The sequence below is a fragment of the Pituophis catenifer genome, unplaced genomic scaffold (genome assembly GCF_029215685.1).
Source record: "Pituophis catenifer annectens isolate HBS135680 unplaced genomic scaffold, rPitCat1.0.hap2 SCAF_11, whole genome shotgun sequence".
Taxonomy (NCBI): domain Eukaryota; kingdom Metazoa; phylum Chordata; class Lepidosauria; order Squamata; family Colubridae; genus Pituophis; species Pituophis catenifer.
The window spans coordinates 20,006,972-20,024,482 of record NW_027256891.1 but is presented as its reverse complement, the minus strand read 5'-3'; the positions used below and the strand labels follow the sequence as shown (position 1 = coordinate 20,024,482).

The 17,511-nt window shown below is 41.4% G+C and overlaps 1 protein-coding gene across 5 annotated transcripts in view; it reads left to right on the top strand.

Annotated features, from left to right (window-relative positions):
* Positions 1 to 11,347: 11,347 nt before the first annotated feature.
* Positions 11,348 to 17,511, top strand: part of DIAPH2 (diaphanous related formin 2) — a 352,831-nt gene continuing 346,667 nt past the window's right edge. For all 5 annotated transcript variants that reach the window (XM_070952070.1, XM_070952072.1, XM_070952071.1 and 2 more), the window contains exon 1: positions 11,348 to 11,508. In XM_070952070.1, coding sequence (XP_070808171.1) covers positions 11,395 to 11,508 — 114 coding nt within the window. In that variant the 5' untranslated portion in view covers positions 11,348 to 11,394. The remainder of the gene's footprint in view (positions 11,509 to 17,511) is intronic.

The window sequence follows — 17,511 nt, the reverse complement described above, 5'->3', positions numbered from 1 at the left end:
CCTATCCTATCCTACTCTACTCCACTCTACTCCTTAGTCTAGTCTAGTCTAGTCTAGTCTAGTGTCTTCTCTCCTATATCCTATCCTATCCTATCCTATCCTATCCTATCCTATCCTATCCTACTCTACTCCACTCTACTCCTTAGTCTAGTCTAGTCTAGTCTAGTCTAGTCTAGTCTAGTCTAGTCTAGTCTAGTCTAGTCTAGTCTAGTCTAGTCTAGTGTCTTCTCTCCTATATCCTATCCTATCCTATCCTATCCTATCCTAGCCTAGCCTAGCCTATCCTATCCTATCCTATCCTACTCTACTCCTTAGTCTAGTCTAGTCTAGTCTAGTCTAGTCTAGTCTAGTCTAGTCTAGTCTAGTCTAGTCTAGTCTCTTCTCTCCTATATCCTATCCTATCCTATCCTACTCTACTCCACTCTACTCCTTATTCTATTCTATTCTATTCTATTCTATTCTATTCTATTCTATTCTATTCTATTCTATTCTATTCTATTCCATTCCATTCCATTCCATTCCATTCATACGGCCACTAATTAGTTAAAACAACGATGCAGTTTTGAAAGACATAATAAATATACAACAAGCAGAAATTTAGTAATAAAGAGAATTACTGAGGTTGTATAATTAATGTTCAGTATAAAATTAATTATCACGCTAGAGGGGGTTGATGGACTAAAACTGATTCCACCTCCCCTCCCCATATGTTCTGTGCCCACATTCCCCATCCCTTAATCATAACCTGTGTTTTTATTGTATTTGAATATATGTGTATTTTTATTGTTTTATTATTTTAATGCTGTAAACTGCCCAGAGTCCTCTCATGGCAAGATGGGTGGGAAATACATTTTTAAAAAATAAAAATAAAAATAACAAAATAATAATAAAATAATAACAAAATATAAAATAAAATAAAATAAAATAAAATAATAAAATAAATAAAATAAAATAAAATAAATAAAATAAAAAATAAGATAAATAAAATAAAAAATAAAATAAAATAAAATAAAATAAAATAAAATAAAATAAAATAAAATAAAAAATAAAATAAAATAAAATAAAATATTGATCATACCAGACAAAGTACTTCGAGTTAGTTTTAAGGCAATGGAAAAGAATATAGATCTTTGAGCTTTGTGTCAAAAACCTGCACTGTATTGTTATTTACAAATGCTTAAAAAAAATAAAAGAACATTGATAAATAGACATTGATCCTACCGTTAAAAACAATATAGATAAGTATTTAATTTCTGATATCCCCCTTTGAACTCCAACCAATTTACTGTATTTATAAACAGTAATAAAACATCTTTGGGTTTGCTTTGCTGCATGAAATATAGCATGGGAACACTTTAAACTCGCTGCAGCTTTTTCTGAGTTCCATGACTAATGCTCAACGTATGGAAAATATGTCGCAAAGGTGCTTGCTCGAGAGGCAACTAGACTTTCTGGTTTTTCTTTGAAGATGTTTCACTTCTCATCCAAGAAGCTTCCATGACCTGGAATGACTGAGAATCTCCATAGGTATGGAAAAGAGGTTCACTGCTTTAGCCGCCTTCAAGAAGGAAATCATCATAAAAATATGAGCAGGAAGTGGCAGAATCCAGCTAATTGTGCCTGGTGTTGAAAGGAAGACGTATATGGCTAAGAGACCATCAGACCATCCTAGTAAAATAGGAAGGGCAGGGAAATTAATTAATGCAAAGAGAAGTCAATGAACACCACTTTAAAAACAGTGGTATGGATGTGGTTAATGCAGTCATTACAACTCTTGACATTAAGAGCATCTTTTACATTTATTGCTGGTATTATTAATGCTAATATTACTCCTAATATTCCTGTTACTGATGTTACTGCTAATAAAAGTTGTACACGTAGAGAGCATATGCAAAGGCCAAAAATCACAATCAGCCCTGCGAGCAGGGGTGCTATTCAGCAGGTTCCGACAGGTTCTGGAGAACCGGTAGCGGAAATTTTGAGTAGTTCGGAGAACCGGCAAATACCACATCTGGCTGGCCCCAGAGTGGGGTGGGAATGGAGATTTTGCAATATCCTTCCCCCAGGCGTGCGGAGAGAATGGGGATTTTGCAGTATCCTTCCCCTGCCATGCCCACCAAGCCACGCCCACCAAGCCACGCCCAGAGAATCAGTAGTAAATAATTTGAATTTCACCATTGCCTGCAAGGTAGTCCAGGGAGCAAACACAAGCCATGAGTAACAACACTACCTTTACTGTAAGGTTACACAAGCCATGAGTAAAAACCAGGGGTGAAATCCAGCAGGTTCTGGAAAACCGGTAGCGGAAATTTTGAGTAGTTCGGAGAACCGGCAAATACCACTTCTGGCTGGCCGCAGAGTGGGGTGGGAATGGAGATTTTGCAGTATCCTTCCCCTGCCATGCCCACCACGCCCACCAAGCCACGCCCACAGAACCAGTAGTAAAAAAAAATGGATTTCACCACTGGTAACAACACTTACCTTTACTATAACAGAATCTTGCAAATCTGCAAACACTTCTTTTAGAGGAAGGCAAATAAATGTGACAGCTTGTATTTTGAAAAAAACAAGTAAGGACATCTCACTTTCTGAAGCAACAAAGAATATTTGTACAAAACTTCACTAAAGGGAACAATTCTTCCCAGTTTTAGAGAACCAAATTCAATCTGCTGTGCCAATCCAAACCTGTTCAGAAAGCTGAGATTTTTGGAGATCTATTTTTAGGAATCAAGTCGTCATTTTAATTTATCTCAAAATCGGAAGTTTCTCTACCTGTTTCACTTCCAGTTGGTTGATTTAAAAAAAAAAAAACTGATCAAGGACAAGTGGCATGAGAAACTGAGAAGTTTTGGTTGTACATACTCCAAACTCAGGGGTGGGTTCTAAAATTTTTTACTACCGGTTCTGTGGGCGTGGCTTATTTTCTCGGCGTGGCTTGATGGTCATGTGACAATTCTTTAGGATTTAGCAGAGGTACTGGTCTACCAGGCTTTTAATGCTTGCAGAGCTGTACCGATCTACCCATTTATTTTTGCAGGCACTGGTCTACCCATTTATTTTTGCAGGCACTGATCTACTCATGTATTTTTGCAGGCACCGGTCTACTCATTTGTTTTCTTTTAGCACTGATCAGCTGTAGGGCGGCCCTTTGAAGCCCCGCAGCAAGAGTTTAAACAGTTTTTTTCCCTCTACCCATCAGCTGGGACTTAGGAGGCAGCAATAGATTGGCGGTGGGGCCAAATAAAAGATAAGAATAACGCAGAGGGGTAGGGGGGCACAGGGGGTGGGGTGGGCGCAGGGGGGGCAGAACCATTTCAGTGACGTCATATCGTCACCGCTACTGGCTGGGGAGAACCGGGCCAAACCGGGAGGAACCCACCACTGCCCAAACTCGCCCTTATTTGACTTGTAGCGTGGCTAAAAGAATATCTCAAAAAAATAATTTGAGAACCTTGGAGACCTTGTTTTCTTCTATTTACGTAACCAACTATGTAAGAGTATCAGAGTATATAAGTAAAGAACAAGAACAAGCAAGACAGTTTCTAAGGTCAACAACACCTTTCTACCAGCACCCACAGTCTCTGATGTTCTGTTATGGAATAATAACAGTTTGAAGTGCAAGTCTCACATATTTCAAATTCTCCAGGAGGCAGCAAAACAGTTTCTAGAGCCCGAGAATAAAACCCAAAGAAGTTGTTTTTTTAAACATACTCAGCACGCCAAACATTCAGAGAATTTAAGGAAGTTTAATCTGCCATAAAGTGCCGTTTGGATTGCAACCTAAAAATGCCCAAGTAATGCTTTTTCTGCTATGATTTTTAGACTTCCCCTTTCTTTCCTCTATAGCCAGAGTTCCTTTGGGGGAGCCGCCACTGCTTTTCAAGCTATTCTGAGCAATATATTTAATTTCTTTAGAAGGCTGTGATTATTTATTATTTATTTATTATTCGTATTTCTATGCCGCCCAACTCTCCGAGTACTCTGGGTGGCATACAACAAAGACAGTATGAACAATATACAATAAGAGACGTTAAAAACCCATACACACCGCTCATGGCCTGATCTCACAAGATCGCAGTGGTGAGATCAACGGCCCCAAGCCTGCCGGAAAAGCCAGGTTTTCACCATTTTCCGGAAGGCCAGTAGGGTGGGAGCGGTCCTGGCCTCAAGAGGTAGCTGATTCCAGAGAGCCGGGGCAGCCACAGAGAAGGCCCTCCCCTGGGGCCCGCCAGGCGACATTGTTTAGCTGACGGGACCCGGAGGAGGCCAACTCTGTGGGATCTTACCGGTCGTTGGGAGCTATGCGGTAGAAGACGGTCTCGAAGATAGCCTGGCCCTAAGCCATATAGGGCTTTAAAGGTAATAACCAACACCTTGAATTGTGACCGGAGACCAATAGGAAGCCTGTGCAATTCACAGAGGATTGGTGTAATGTGGGAGTACCTAGGTGCACCCACGACCGCTCGAGCGGCTGCATTCTGGACCAACTGTAGTCTCCGAACACTTTTCAGGGGTAGCCCCATGTAGAGCATGTTGCAATAATCCAATCGTGAGATGACAAGGGCATGAGTGACTGTGAGAAGATCCTCCCTATCCAGAAGTTCCTTTGGGGGAGCCGCAACTGCTTTTCAAGCTATTCTGAGCAATATATTTAATTTCTTTAGAAGGCTGTGATCACCAGTACTTTAGTTTTCAAACAAAATTGGCTCTGGGATCTCACAATTGAACATACTCTAGTGGCCAAAACGACATTGATTTCCTGCCAAAGGTATGAGCAGCTACAAAAAACTGACATGGCTAGTTATGGAACATGCTTCATCCCATCCCATTAGGCCAGCCCACTTAGTCAGGTTCCAGATCCTGTCAGTTAAAGAACTCTGAATCGTGGGATCCAGAAAGAGAGAATTCTCTGCTGTTGCCTCCCGCCCTGTGGAATATTCCCCCCATCCAGAGGTGAGGAGGGCCCCCACCTCCCTGACCTTACAAAAAAAGAGTGAACATGTAGCTCTATGACCTCGCATGGAAAGCCCAGAGAAGCACGCAGCCATGGGACTGGCCGGTGCCAGGAGACACTTCCCTTTCCTTTTGCCAATTAATTTTTAACCGCATAATGGGGTCAGCTCCCGTTATTTCTCCCAGCTTCTGCCAACCTAGCAGTTTGAAAGCACGTAAAAAATGCAAGTAGAAAAATAGGGACCATCTTTGGTGGGAAGGTAACAGTGTTCCGTGCACCTTTGGTGTTTAGTCATGCCGGCCACATGACCATGGAGACGTCTTCGGACAGCGCTGGCTCTTCAGCTTTGAAATGGAGATGAGCACCGCCCCCTAGAGTCGGGAACTACTAGCACGCATGTGTTACCTAACTTTTGTTTACAGTTTTTTTTTTTTTAAAAAAATAATAATTCTAAAATTTGTGGATTTGGTGACGCACAAGCATGGACAATTTGATCCACTCTTCTGGGCCAATTCAGGTAACTAAATTTTTAACTAACCATAAAAAAAAAAAAGAAGAAGAATAAAAAAAATAAGAAATTAAAAGATGCTTGCTCCTGGGGAGGAAAGCTATGGCAAATCTAGACAGCTTACTAAAAAGCAGAGACATCACCCTGCCACCCTGCATATAGTGAAGCCAGTTGCAATGTATGGCTGGACCATAAGAAAGGGCGAGCGCCAAAGAATGGAGGTCTTTGAACGATGGTGCTGGAGAAGACTCCTGCGAGTCCCTTGGACTGCAAGGCGATCAAACCGGTCAGTCCTAGAAGAGATCAACCCTGACTGCTCTTTAGAAGGCCAGATCCTGAAGATGAAACTCAAATACTTTGGCCACTTAATGAGAAGGAAGGACTCACTGGAGAAGAGCTTAATGCTGGGAATGATTAAGGGCAAAAGAGGAATGGGACGACAGAGAATGAGATGGCTGGATGGAGTCACTGAAGCAGTCGGTGTGAGCTTAAATGGACTCCAGAGGATGGTAGAAGACAGGAAGGCCTGGAGGAACGTTGTCTATGGGGTCACGATGGATTTCGCAACTAACAACAACAACAACAAACACCATGGGTTAGTATCATGTTTGAACAAAGCCACACAACTGTGTCCATTTTATTTGTTTGTTTGTTAAATGTATTTGCCACACCTGTCTTGCCGTGGGGCTACTCTAGGCGACTTACAATAATAGTATCGTGTATGAACACAATTGAGGCAATTTATTTCTCCTTTCCCAGAATGTATCCTCGGGAAAGGATGAGAGCAACAGATACAGTTGCAAATTAGGGTTAAAATAATTGAAGCAATTAGTACTCAGTAATTTCTTCCATCTGCACAGGGAGTATTGTTTCCAGCCTTAGATTTAGCCTTTTAGTTTCCATATCAACAGAAATCATACTGGCCATGCATTGATGTTCTGCTTAATCAAACAGGAAATTAGTATTTTTCAAGATCTTTATGCATTTGCTCTCAGGGCAATTTTGAAAACCATCTTGATGAGTTTCTTGGATCTTTACCTTATGCATCTGTATTAGCAAGAACAAGCCAATGTGCATTTTTTGTACCCTGGGGAGGTGAGGGGAGGAGGAAAGGAACTGGTTGAATCCATGAATCATCCAAGAAATGTAATAAAGACATACCTGCGTACATCAAAATATTGCACGTACAACTTCTTGCACGATATTCTGGCTCATTAATTGCTTGTGAGCCCTGGTGGCGCAGTGGGTTAGAATGCAGTAATGCAGACTAATTCAGCTCACTGCCAGGAGTTCAATCCTCACTGGCTCAAGGTTGACTCAGCCTTCCATCCTTCCAAGGTCAGTAAAAATGAGGACCCAGATTGTTGGGGGCAATAGGCTGACTCTGTAAACTGCTTAGAGAGGGCTGTGAAGCACTGTGAAGCAGTATATAAGTCTAAGTGCTATTACTATTGCCAAAGAACAGTCCATTTTCTGAGAAAACTTGGTGCCAACACATGGTGAGAAGCTCACTGTTAGGGTGTGTGTAAAAAGTATTTGTTGCTTGTGCAACGAGCAGAGCAGAAACACACAGGGAAGGAGATAAACGTCCAGCTCATGTGAGAATAATACTTTATAGATAACAAGCAGTCTCAGTGTAAATAAAACAGTCCAAGGTCATAAACAGTAATATCAGTCCAGTAAGTATCTTCCCTTACCAAAGCAAACAGACTTTAGTAACTATTGGTATACAGTACCATATAATAGACTCAGTAAGCAACAGGATACAATCAGGTATCAATCCGGAAGAAGCAGGAAGAACCAGGAAGAACGAACGCTTCTCTGTGCTGCTTATTTATGCACTGTAGCCTAATTACAGGGTTCAGCTAACCCTGATTACGTGGCTCAGTTGTTTCTTAAAGAAACAGATATTGCCTGACCAACAAGTTAGGAGTAAGCGGCAAGCTAAACCTAACATTCTCCCCATTGGGCAGGACAATATACACAATATATACAGAAACAAAAATACACATCCAAATCATACATTGTACAATGGTATCAGTTACATTTCAGATTCTTAATCCAAATCTTTCACAACAATTGGTGTGTTTAATAGCACCTTGCGCTTTGGTAAAGTTGTCGGCAATATTGTCCTCTGATGCGCAATATTCCAATGTAATCATGTTATCCTTAACACATTGCCGAACATTCAGATAACGTATATCAGTGTATTTAGTCCTTGTCTTTACAGCAAGATTCGTTGCCATTTTAATGGCTGCCTGGTTATCCTCATAGACCGTAATAGGATAATCCATTTTGAATCCAATATCTTCCATCAACTGTTTATAATAAATCAGTTCAGTACATGTAAGTGATAGACAAGAAAATTCCGCTTCCATGGTAGACAAACTGATATGTTTCTGGCGAATTGATTTCCATCCAATCAGGCAGTTATCCAACATGATTGCTATTCCAGACGTAGATTTTCTGGCAAAACTGGCATCAGCATATGCCTTTAACACCATATTGGCATTTGGTTCTAAATACATAGCACAAGTATTACAGTTCAGGTATTTGCTGCAAGCCCTTACCTTGATGCCTTTAGACTGCTTAACAGTCAAATTCAACAACCTGAAATTCAGATGACCAAGCCTTCTATGTAGTAAATGTACGCATTCATCATGCGGCTTTACATTTCCAAATTTATCTTTTGACTGAACTAACAGTAATGACGTATCCCTAATAACAAATAAGTCGTTTTCTAATTCTGCAGTAACCACAGTGCCTTCACATTCAAGCAAACATTTGTTGTTTTTAAAAGTTACTGTAAACCCAGAATGTAGTAATGACTTTACAGATAAAAGGTTATATTTCAAACTAGGGATATAAAGCATGGGTAAAGGGTGCTTACTAATAGAACATTGAACAAGTCCCTCCCCAGCTACAGTCACATTCCAGCCATTAGCTAATTTGACCTTTTTAGTACTTTTCTTCATGTTTAGAAACAGTTTTCTGTTTTTTGTTATGGATTGAGAGGCACCGCTATCAATCACCCACCAATCATCTTTTATATTATTAGATGAACTGGTTGCTAAATTACACCCTTTCCTGGGTTTAGCAGAGTTTCTAGCAGACACTTTCTTATTATTACAATATTTTGCAATGTGCCCCTTAGCCCCACATGCATAACAGCGTTTAACAATATTGACATTCTCATATACAGCTTCCACTTTTGGTTGCTGTTGCATCCTTAACTGGTCTCGTTCTTGCCTACGTTTGGCCTCATCCAGTAACCTACCAGTTATACTGGCCAATGTTAGTTCATCTCTAGACAATACTTCTAATGATGAAACAAAAGAGTCATAACTGTCATCCAACGATGAAAGAATAATATAAACTTGCTGCAGTTCAGTAAACACAAGGTCTTTCTCATGTAGCTCCTGGAAAAGCCCTGTCATGGAGTCCAGGTGAGCCATCATGTCTCCTCCTTTCTGAAGATGTAAGCGAAATAATTTCCGTGTCAAGTAGATATGGACACCCACAGAGTCACGAACGTAGAGCTTCTTTAGCTTTGACCAACACCTCGCAGCAGACTCTTCGCCCCGGAAATGGACAAGTTGCTGGTCTCCCAGTGTCAGGCCAATGATGCATAAAGCACGCTCATTGTCCCTGTGAAACTTCGCTATCTTTTTGGCATCTTCTTCATCATCAGCATTCAGTGCAGTTATGTCCGGTGGATTATTAACCATGTCCCACAGTCCTTCTTTTCGCAAAAGTAGACAGCATTTTGTGGACCAGGTAACATAGTTTGTTCCATCCAACCGGGTTATAGTAGAATAACTTGTACCTTGCTCAAAAGCCATCATCTTGACTACTACACCCACTGCCTGCACTTCTCACTTCCACAAAAACAAACTAAAGAGCCCTGGAATGTTCTGGGCCCATAACCAATGTTAGGGTGTGTGTAAAAAGTATTTGTTGCTTGTGCAACGAGCAGAGCAGAAACACACAGGGAAGGAGATAAACGTCCAGCTCATGTGAGAATAATACTTTATAGATAACAAGCAGTCTCAGTGTAAATAAAACAGTCCAAGGTCATAAACAGTAATATCAGTCCAGTAAGTATCTTCCCTTACCAAAGCAAACAGACTTTAGTAACTATTGGTATACAGTACCATATAATAGACTCAGTAAGCAACAGGATACAATCAGGTATCAATCCGGAAGAAGCAGGAAGAACCAGGAAGAACGAACGCTTCTCTGTGCTGCTTATTTATGCACTGTAGCCTAATTACAGGGTTCAGCTAACCCTGATTACGTGGCTCAGTTGTTTCTTAAAGAAACAGATATTGCCTGACCAACAAGTTAGGAGTAAGCGGCAAGCTAAACCTAACACTCACACATCACATGATTAACGAGGCACAGGTTGAACCATTTAAAGCTCAAATTGTCTGACCTTTAGACGGGAAGGTGGGGTGGATTTCCAAACGAAAGCAAAATGATCCTTGTTTGTAGGAACTCTGTTGACCAACAAAATTCAGCTATCGCTCCTGTGATTGATGCCTTCGTTTTTATACGCTGCAAAGTCATTAAATGAGGATTAAGTACCACCGTTTTATGACTGCCGTAACAATGCTGATATACGGAGAGTGGCTGCCTTGAAAGCAAAGTCTCATCTCGTATCAAAAATGTAGGAACTAGTAAAGGGAAAAAATTATTAATTTAAATTGAAAAAGATTAAAAACTTGAATAAAAGCATGCCTTTGTATAGTTCTAGCCCAATGCCAAGCCACGTTGATGGCAGGGATAGTTTGGACCAGCAAGCCATTTTGTGTGCATGTCAGTGTCAGGGGGCATTGTAAAAAAAATCTACACTGCATATTGGACAAAGTTACAACTTTTGAATTGTCCAGGACGGCAGTTTTCAGTATCCTTTCAGGGGGTCAAAATATTTTAACATTTGTATTAATTTCTAATATAGTATCTATCGACAGTTTGTGCATTTAATTTTTTTAAAAATTTTATGTCTGTGCCTGCCCTTAAGAACACTATTTTCTTCACTTATTTGTAATAGGGGAGAAATATAAGGCGTAAAGGGATGTTATCTATATGTAAAATTAAAAATGATAAAAGAATCCTGGAAAGAGCCTAACATGGCAGAAGTAGATATAATAAGATATGGTGAAAAATGACTTCATTTGTGATAAAAGGATTATACAAAAGAGATGAATATTGAAAAAAAAATGGGAATTGTACATAATGGTAATTATACATAATTATAACTATGATTATGTATAATATGCATAAGAGGTGACCCAGGCAACATTCTATTTATAAAATATGTATGAGGAAAGAAATTTTTTAATAAAACTTGTTTTTTTTTTTAAAAAAAAAGAATGTTATTTTATGAGCTTGCGGCTCACATGGGACTGCATTTATTGCAAACCTATCCAGTTTCATCATGAATTCCCCTAAAAAAAAACAAACAAAAAAACCTCCCAGCTGATGGGAGTTTATGAAAGCTTTTCCTCTTCCTCCCCAGTTTGTCTAATGCTGCCCCCCCTCAAATTCCTGCCTCCCCTCTCCACCCCCACGCTCTGACTTCCGCCAGGCTTCTCTCTCTGGCGCCCTATCTTCACAGGCGCTTCCGGGTCCCCCTTGCCCAAGCCTTGAGGTGAGGGCAGCGGCCCAACGGGGCGGCTTCGGCAACGCCGAAGAACGCGCGTGCGCAGAGAGGGGGAAAACAGAGTGTGTTATGAGCGCGCTCCCGCGCCTGCGCCCTAGCGGCCCACTCCCGCAGCCCTGGGCAGAGTGGTAGGGAGGATGCCTGACTTTTCGCCGCCTCGTTCCCGGCACGACGGCGCATGCGCAGAAGCGCCTCCCGAGCGCCCTGACAGCCGGGGCGGGCGAGCCGGGTACAAGGCGGCCAGCAAAAAGAAAGCGCCGGACCGGCATGGAGGGCCAGGGGGCCGGAGGGGAAGACCCGCCGGGAAAGGGTACCCCGAGGCGGGGTGGCAGCGGCGGGGGACGTCCCTCGGAGGAGGAGAGTAAGAATAAACCCAAGCTGGTGAGTGCAGAAGGCGGGGGAGCCTCGCTTGCGGGTTCAGACGTTACATGAGGAGCGGGTCAAGTCTGCCCAGTTGCCCTTTTGCAAGTTCTGGCTAGTCCTCCAGCGTTTCCTAGCTTGCATGGTCCCAGGGAGATCCTGGCTAAGCCAACCCGGGTTTCCAGGGTTGCAAGCAGCAACCAGGGTTTCCTGGTTGTGTGAACCCAGGGAAATCAGGGCAGAAGCCACTAAGGCTTCCCTTGATCCATAATCCAAGGGAAACCTTCTTAAACCAACCTGAACTTTCTAGTTGCATGGAGCAACCAGGGCTTCCTGGTTGTGTGAACCCAGGAAAACGGTAGCAGTAGCCACTAAGGCTTCCCTTGATGCATAATCCAAGGGAAACCCTCTTAAACCAACCTGAACTTTCTAGTTGCATGGAGCAACCAGGGCTTCCTGGTTGTGTGAACCCAGGAAAACGGTAGCAGTAGCCACTAAGGCTTCCCTTGAAGCATAATCCAAGGGAAATCTTGGTGAGCCAACCTGTTGCATGAAGCAACCGGGGCTTCCTGGTTGAGCGAAACCCAGGAAATTGTGGTGGAAGCCAGGGAGGCTTTGAAGGATGCTTGAATCTGGCCCCGCTGTTGCTTTTGATAAATTGTGGCTAAACGAAGCAGGTTTTGGTTCCTTGTTAGGGGGTTGGATAATTGTGGTTTGCTAACCAGCCTTTTGCTTGTTGCAGGAACCAGCCTTACCTTGGTAGACCAAAAGTCTGTTGAGTTTACTAATCTGTGTACTAGGCCTCTCTGGGTAGTTAAGAGCTCTCTGTTGCTTGTGCCTGAATGATAGAGTTTGGGGATTATATTAAAACATGGTTTAGTCACAGTTGATTGAATATCACCGATTTGCTCTTCTGTCCTGTGTTATTCATTCAACCTCTGGTTCTCCAGAAAAGTTGAGTTTAAAACTTTTGTAATTCCTAGCTCTTTTGGCTGATTCAGTTAGAGGGGTGTATTGTGGAGTAGGGGATGTGTGTTTCACTGTTGTCACTTGTGTGTGTTACAGAGAAGCCTGGGTTGTTTCATGGTCTGGTGTTTGTGTCTTCTGGAAGAGATTTCTTCACTCTAGTGTTCCCCAGATGTGTTCGCTCACCACTGCCTCTAATCAGTCGCAGTGAGATCAGAATGATGACATCGTATGGGGATGAAAATATGTAATTGCATCACGGGCTCTTGTAGCTACGTTGCATCATTGGCATGTGGATGTGATCACGTGTGTCATTTACTTCCTTCTTCCCAGTAGATAACAAGGGCCCTCAGCTGCTATTCTCCAGCCTTTGTGGAGAAGGTTTAGCACAAGGTTTTTTGTAGGCCTTCCCGATCTACAAAAATAGAGAAGTTGAAGTCCAACGCATCTGGTAGACATCAAGGTTGCTGAAGGCTTCTGTAGAAGTGGCCTTCAGCAACTGGTGAACAGAAGCAGCCTTGGTAGATGGAACTTTCCATAGCGTTGTTGACCAAGCTTTTATTTGTACTTTACACAAAAGCCCGTGATAACGAAGTTTATTAAAAGGTGTAGCTGCTGAGCTTGCTTCAAAAATTAAGGTTGTCCTAAAGGAGAGGAAAAAAAAGTCTTAGATAAGATGTTATAAACATAACCTGTGTTTTGGGAAAGTGATTGCTACTTCTTCCACTAGTTTTGACTTTTCAGAGAAGCTGTAATTCAGTTCGTTTTATTATTTCAGTAATGTCTAGAAGGCAACATATTCTAGGTTGGGTACACCAACTTAAGCATATTGGTTGTCTGGAACGGGTCTCCAACCTTGGTAACTTTAAGACTTGTGGACTTCAACTCCCAGAGTTGAAGTCCACAAGTCTTAAAGTTGCCAAGGTTGGAGATCCCTGATCTGGAAAGCAATAGACAAGTTTCAGTCCAATTGTCAACCTGTTTTAAGCAAGAACATAATGTTTGCGTTTTAGAAATCTGGCATCTGGCAAACTGTGCCCAACCCATTCTCACCCTTGTGCACATCTGACTTCATAGTTGCACTGCTGATTTTTTACTGGTGTGATCTCAGAATCACAAAAGTGATAGCTGGGTTTTCCACCCCATTGCTATTAAGGGAGCACACATGTACTGTTTGACAACACTGCGAGGACCAAAGGACAGACAGATTACGACTTGAATATATTTTTTTTAAAAAAAATGTTTATCTCTAATGAAGTCTTGAGTGAAGTTGGCAATTTTTCAAGGTATGACCTCAGCAGGCAGCGCTATGATAAACAGAAGTTAAGAGGCCAAACAATTTGGTTGTCTAGCATTTTCAGACTTAGAAAAACTTCCCTGGTCCATTTCTGTATTTTTTCCCCCCACTATTCTAAAGTTCCAAGAATAAACTTCTGTCTGGAGAAGGTTGGGTGTATAAATCCCCTTTGAATATTTTCTGTGTTGCCAGTGATGGAATAAAGTAATAGCAGGGCAATTAAGTCAGCTTTTAGAGGAAAGTTTGAGGTTTCATCCTAAGTGAGATCTTTTAGGGAAAGAGGAGGTGAAAATGAAATTCCTAGTCAACAGCAAGTTGAACTTCTGAGTATTTGTATACATTACCTTAAGCTACAAATGTAACAACAGTAATTCACAATGTATCAAGTAAACTTAATTTTCCCAACAAGCAACTTGTAATTAAAACAACAAAGTAGATACTCCGTGTTTTAAATTACAGGCTATTAAATGCACTGTAAATTCTAATGACTAAGATGCCCATGTGACATTGTGAACAGCAGGAAATTGTGGGTCCTGACTTTACCTCTTGAACAGAACACAAGATTTTAAAAAAAAACAAACGCTAATTACCAGTAAATGAATAGAATAGAATTTTTTATTGGCCAAGTGTGATTGGACACACAAGGAATTTGTCTTTGGTGCATAAGCTCTCAGTGCAAATAAAAGTTATGATAAGCCATGCATAAGTTCATTGATGAATATATGATACCCCTTTTATATCTGCAGTTTTCTTAATGGAAGACAGCTGGGTACACGCCTGTGGCTTTGTCACTACGTTGAAATACACTGGGGAACAATTAAAAAAAACACACCCAAAGGCTATACATCCTAGGATATATATTATTATTTTTTTGATAGAACATGCCATGCTTGAAGTCATAATTATTGCAGATGAACAGGCTTATCAAATCATTTTATACTACAGAATTTATAACTGGCCAATAGAAGTAAGCGGGAAGTGTTTGCCGCTATCGTCGACTATTGTAGAAAGGAAGAGTAAATGATAATCTCTCATCCTCGATTACACTTTATGCTTCTGTCGTTTACAGAATGAAGAGTGCTTTAATTATATACAATATTGGGCGGCGGAAAAAACGGTTTCATGGTCCCCTATAATTTTAATTCTGAGTAGGAATGTGCAAGGTGCTTGTTTCAGAATACAGAATATTGAATACAGAATATTAGCCTGACTAGGTGGCTCAGTGGCTTAAACACTGAGCTTGTCGATCAGAAAGGTTGGCAGTTTGGCGGTTTGAATCCCTAGTACAGGTCTCCTGTGTGAGCAGGGGGTTGGACTAAATGACCTCTAAGGTCCCTTCCAACTCTTACTGTTACTGGTGTCTTGGAAGTGTTGATTCTTTTTTTTTTTTTTTTGGGCTAAGATAGTCCTCGACTTACTACCATTCACTGAGTGACGGTTTAAAGTTACAACAGCACTGAAAAAAGTGACTTACGACCGTTTTTCATACTTATGGCCACTGCAGATTCCCCATGGCCCATGTGATCAAAATTCAAATGCTTGGCTCATATTTATGACGGTTGCAGTGTCCCGGGGTCATGTGATCCCCTTTTGCCATAAAATGGGGGCAAAACTCACTTAACAACTGTCTCACTTAGCAGCATAAATTTCGGGCTCAATTGTAGTTGTAAGCCAAGGACTGCCTGTATTTAGTGGTAGGATTTCAAGAACTCACAAATGGAAGGAATGCGTGGGGTCGTTGGTGGTCTTTGGGCTTGGTTGATTTCTTGCAGACCTCTCGTCACCAAACTAAGTAACATCATCATTGCTAGAAGGGAGTGGGCTTTGCTCTTATTTTTATATACAAGTGGCTTGCTCCATCAGTGTTGGTTGGAATTACTCTTAGCGGTTCCTTAATTAGTCTATGGTTTACTATTATCTTGTGTTTTTTTTGAGGTGGTAGTTCTTGGGATATTGTTTGCTTCTTGATTGTTGTCCTAGTGTTAATCTTGGTGTTACTCTCTGCTGGTTGGTTGCTGGTGGGGGGAGGCTTTTGATCTTTTTGTTTCCTTTTTGGCTTCTTGATTGTCTCTTTTGAATGGCATGTAGTTGTTATTTATCTCTATGTACCTGTTGTGCCTGTTGATGACTGGTTTGTCTGAGACAGTAAGTTTTGAGGAATAAGCTTCCGTTTTACATCTACAGATGCTATATATGGTAACATAGATAATGCAGTGATGCAGGATCCAAGAGGGGTGTGAAAACCTGAGATCAAAATTCCCATTGGTTGAAAAGCAGAGCCTACTTAATGAAAAACCCTCTTTCTCAGAGCTTGTAAGGATATTTAGATATGATATTTAGAGCCAGATATACTTCCTTGAAGGGATGCGGTGGCTCAGTGGCTAAGACACTGAGTTGTCAATTGAAAGGTCAGCAGTTCGAATCCCTAGTGCCACATAATGGGGTGAGCTCCCATGACTTGTCCCAGCTTCTGCCAACCTAGCAGTTCGAAAGCAGGTAAAAAATGCAAGTAGAAAAATAGGGACCACCTTTGGTGGGAAGGTAACAGCGTTCCGTGTGCCTTTGACATTCAGTCATGCTGGCCACATGACCACGGAGATGTCTTCGGACAGCGCTGGCTCTTCGGTTTTGAAACGGAGATGAGCACCGCCCCCTAGAGTCAGGAACGACTAGCACATATGTGCGAGGGGAACCTTTACCTTTTATACTTCCTTGAATTAGCCTGTGCAGTGTCTCTTTTAGTGATGTATTTTAATTGTCTTTTATTTGTTGTGTTTCTATGGCTATCAGCTTTGATTGCAGTTTGTGGATGGAAAAGCTAATGGTAAACAAAACAGATAATACAGGACGTGTGGAATGAATGATTCAGTCTTAGGAAAAAGGTGCGGTGTTGAGTGGCAGGACTAAAGGGGAGGGATTTGTACACCTAGGTCATGGATTGAGGGATCCTATTTTGATTTTATTTTGTGAGAAATCTTTGGATTCTTGGCTGTGGCCTTGGATTACCCTTTTTTTTTTAAAAAAATGAGCATCTGTGGTTCAGTGCTATGGGGAGGTTTTGTATGTAAGGTAAAGGTAAAGGTTCCCCTTGCACATATGTGCTAGTTGTTCCTGACTCTAGGGGACAGTGCTCATCTCTGTTTCAAAGCTGAAGAGCCAGCGCTGTCCGAAGACGTCTCCGTGGTCATGTGGCCGGCATGACTAAACGCCAAAGGCACATGGAGCACTCTTACCTTCCCACCAAAGGTGGTCCCTATTTTTCTACTTGCATTTTTTTACCTGCTTTCGAACTGCTAGGTTGGCAGAAGCTGGAACAAGTCATGGGAGCTCACCCCGTTACACGGCACTAGGGATTCGAACCTCTGAACTGCCGACCTTTTGATCGACAAGCTCAGCGTCTTAGCCACTGAGCCACTGCATCCCATGTTTTGTATGTAAATCGAGACAAACTTTTAGGATGTAATACAGAGAGATGGGCAAGATGGAGAATTACAATAATAATAATAATAATAATAATAATAATTTTATTTAACAAACATTTCACTGACGTGTATTTAATGCTAATCTGGAGGTAACTGCAAAACCTAGGAAACTGCAGGAGGAATTTTCCATCCTTATTTACAGTGTGGTTTCACGGACTAAATTGCTGTTTATGAGATAAGCTGCCAACAAACTCATGTTCTCTCTCGTTTGATTTTTTTTTAATATAGGTATAATCTTCTTTCCATCCCTTTACAATCTCCCCACAATCATTTACACAA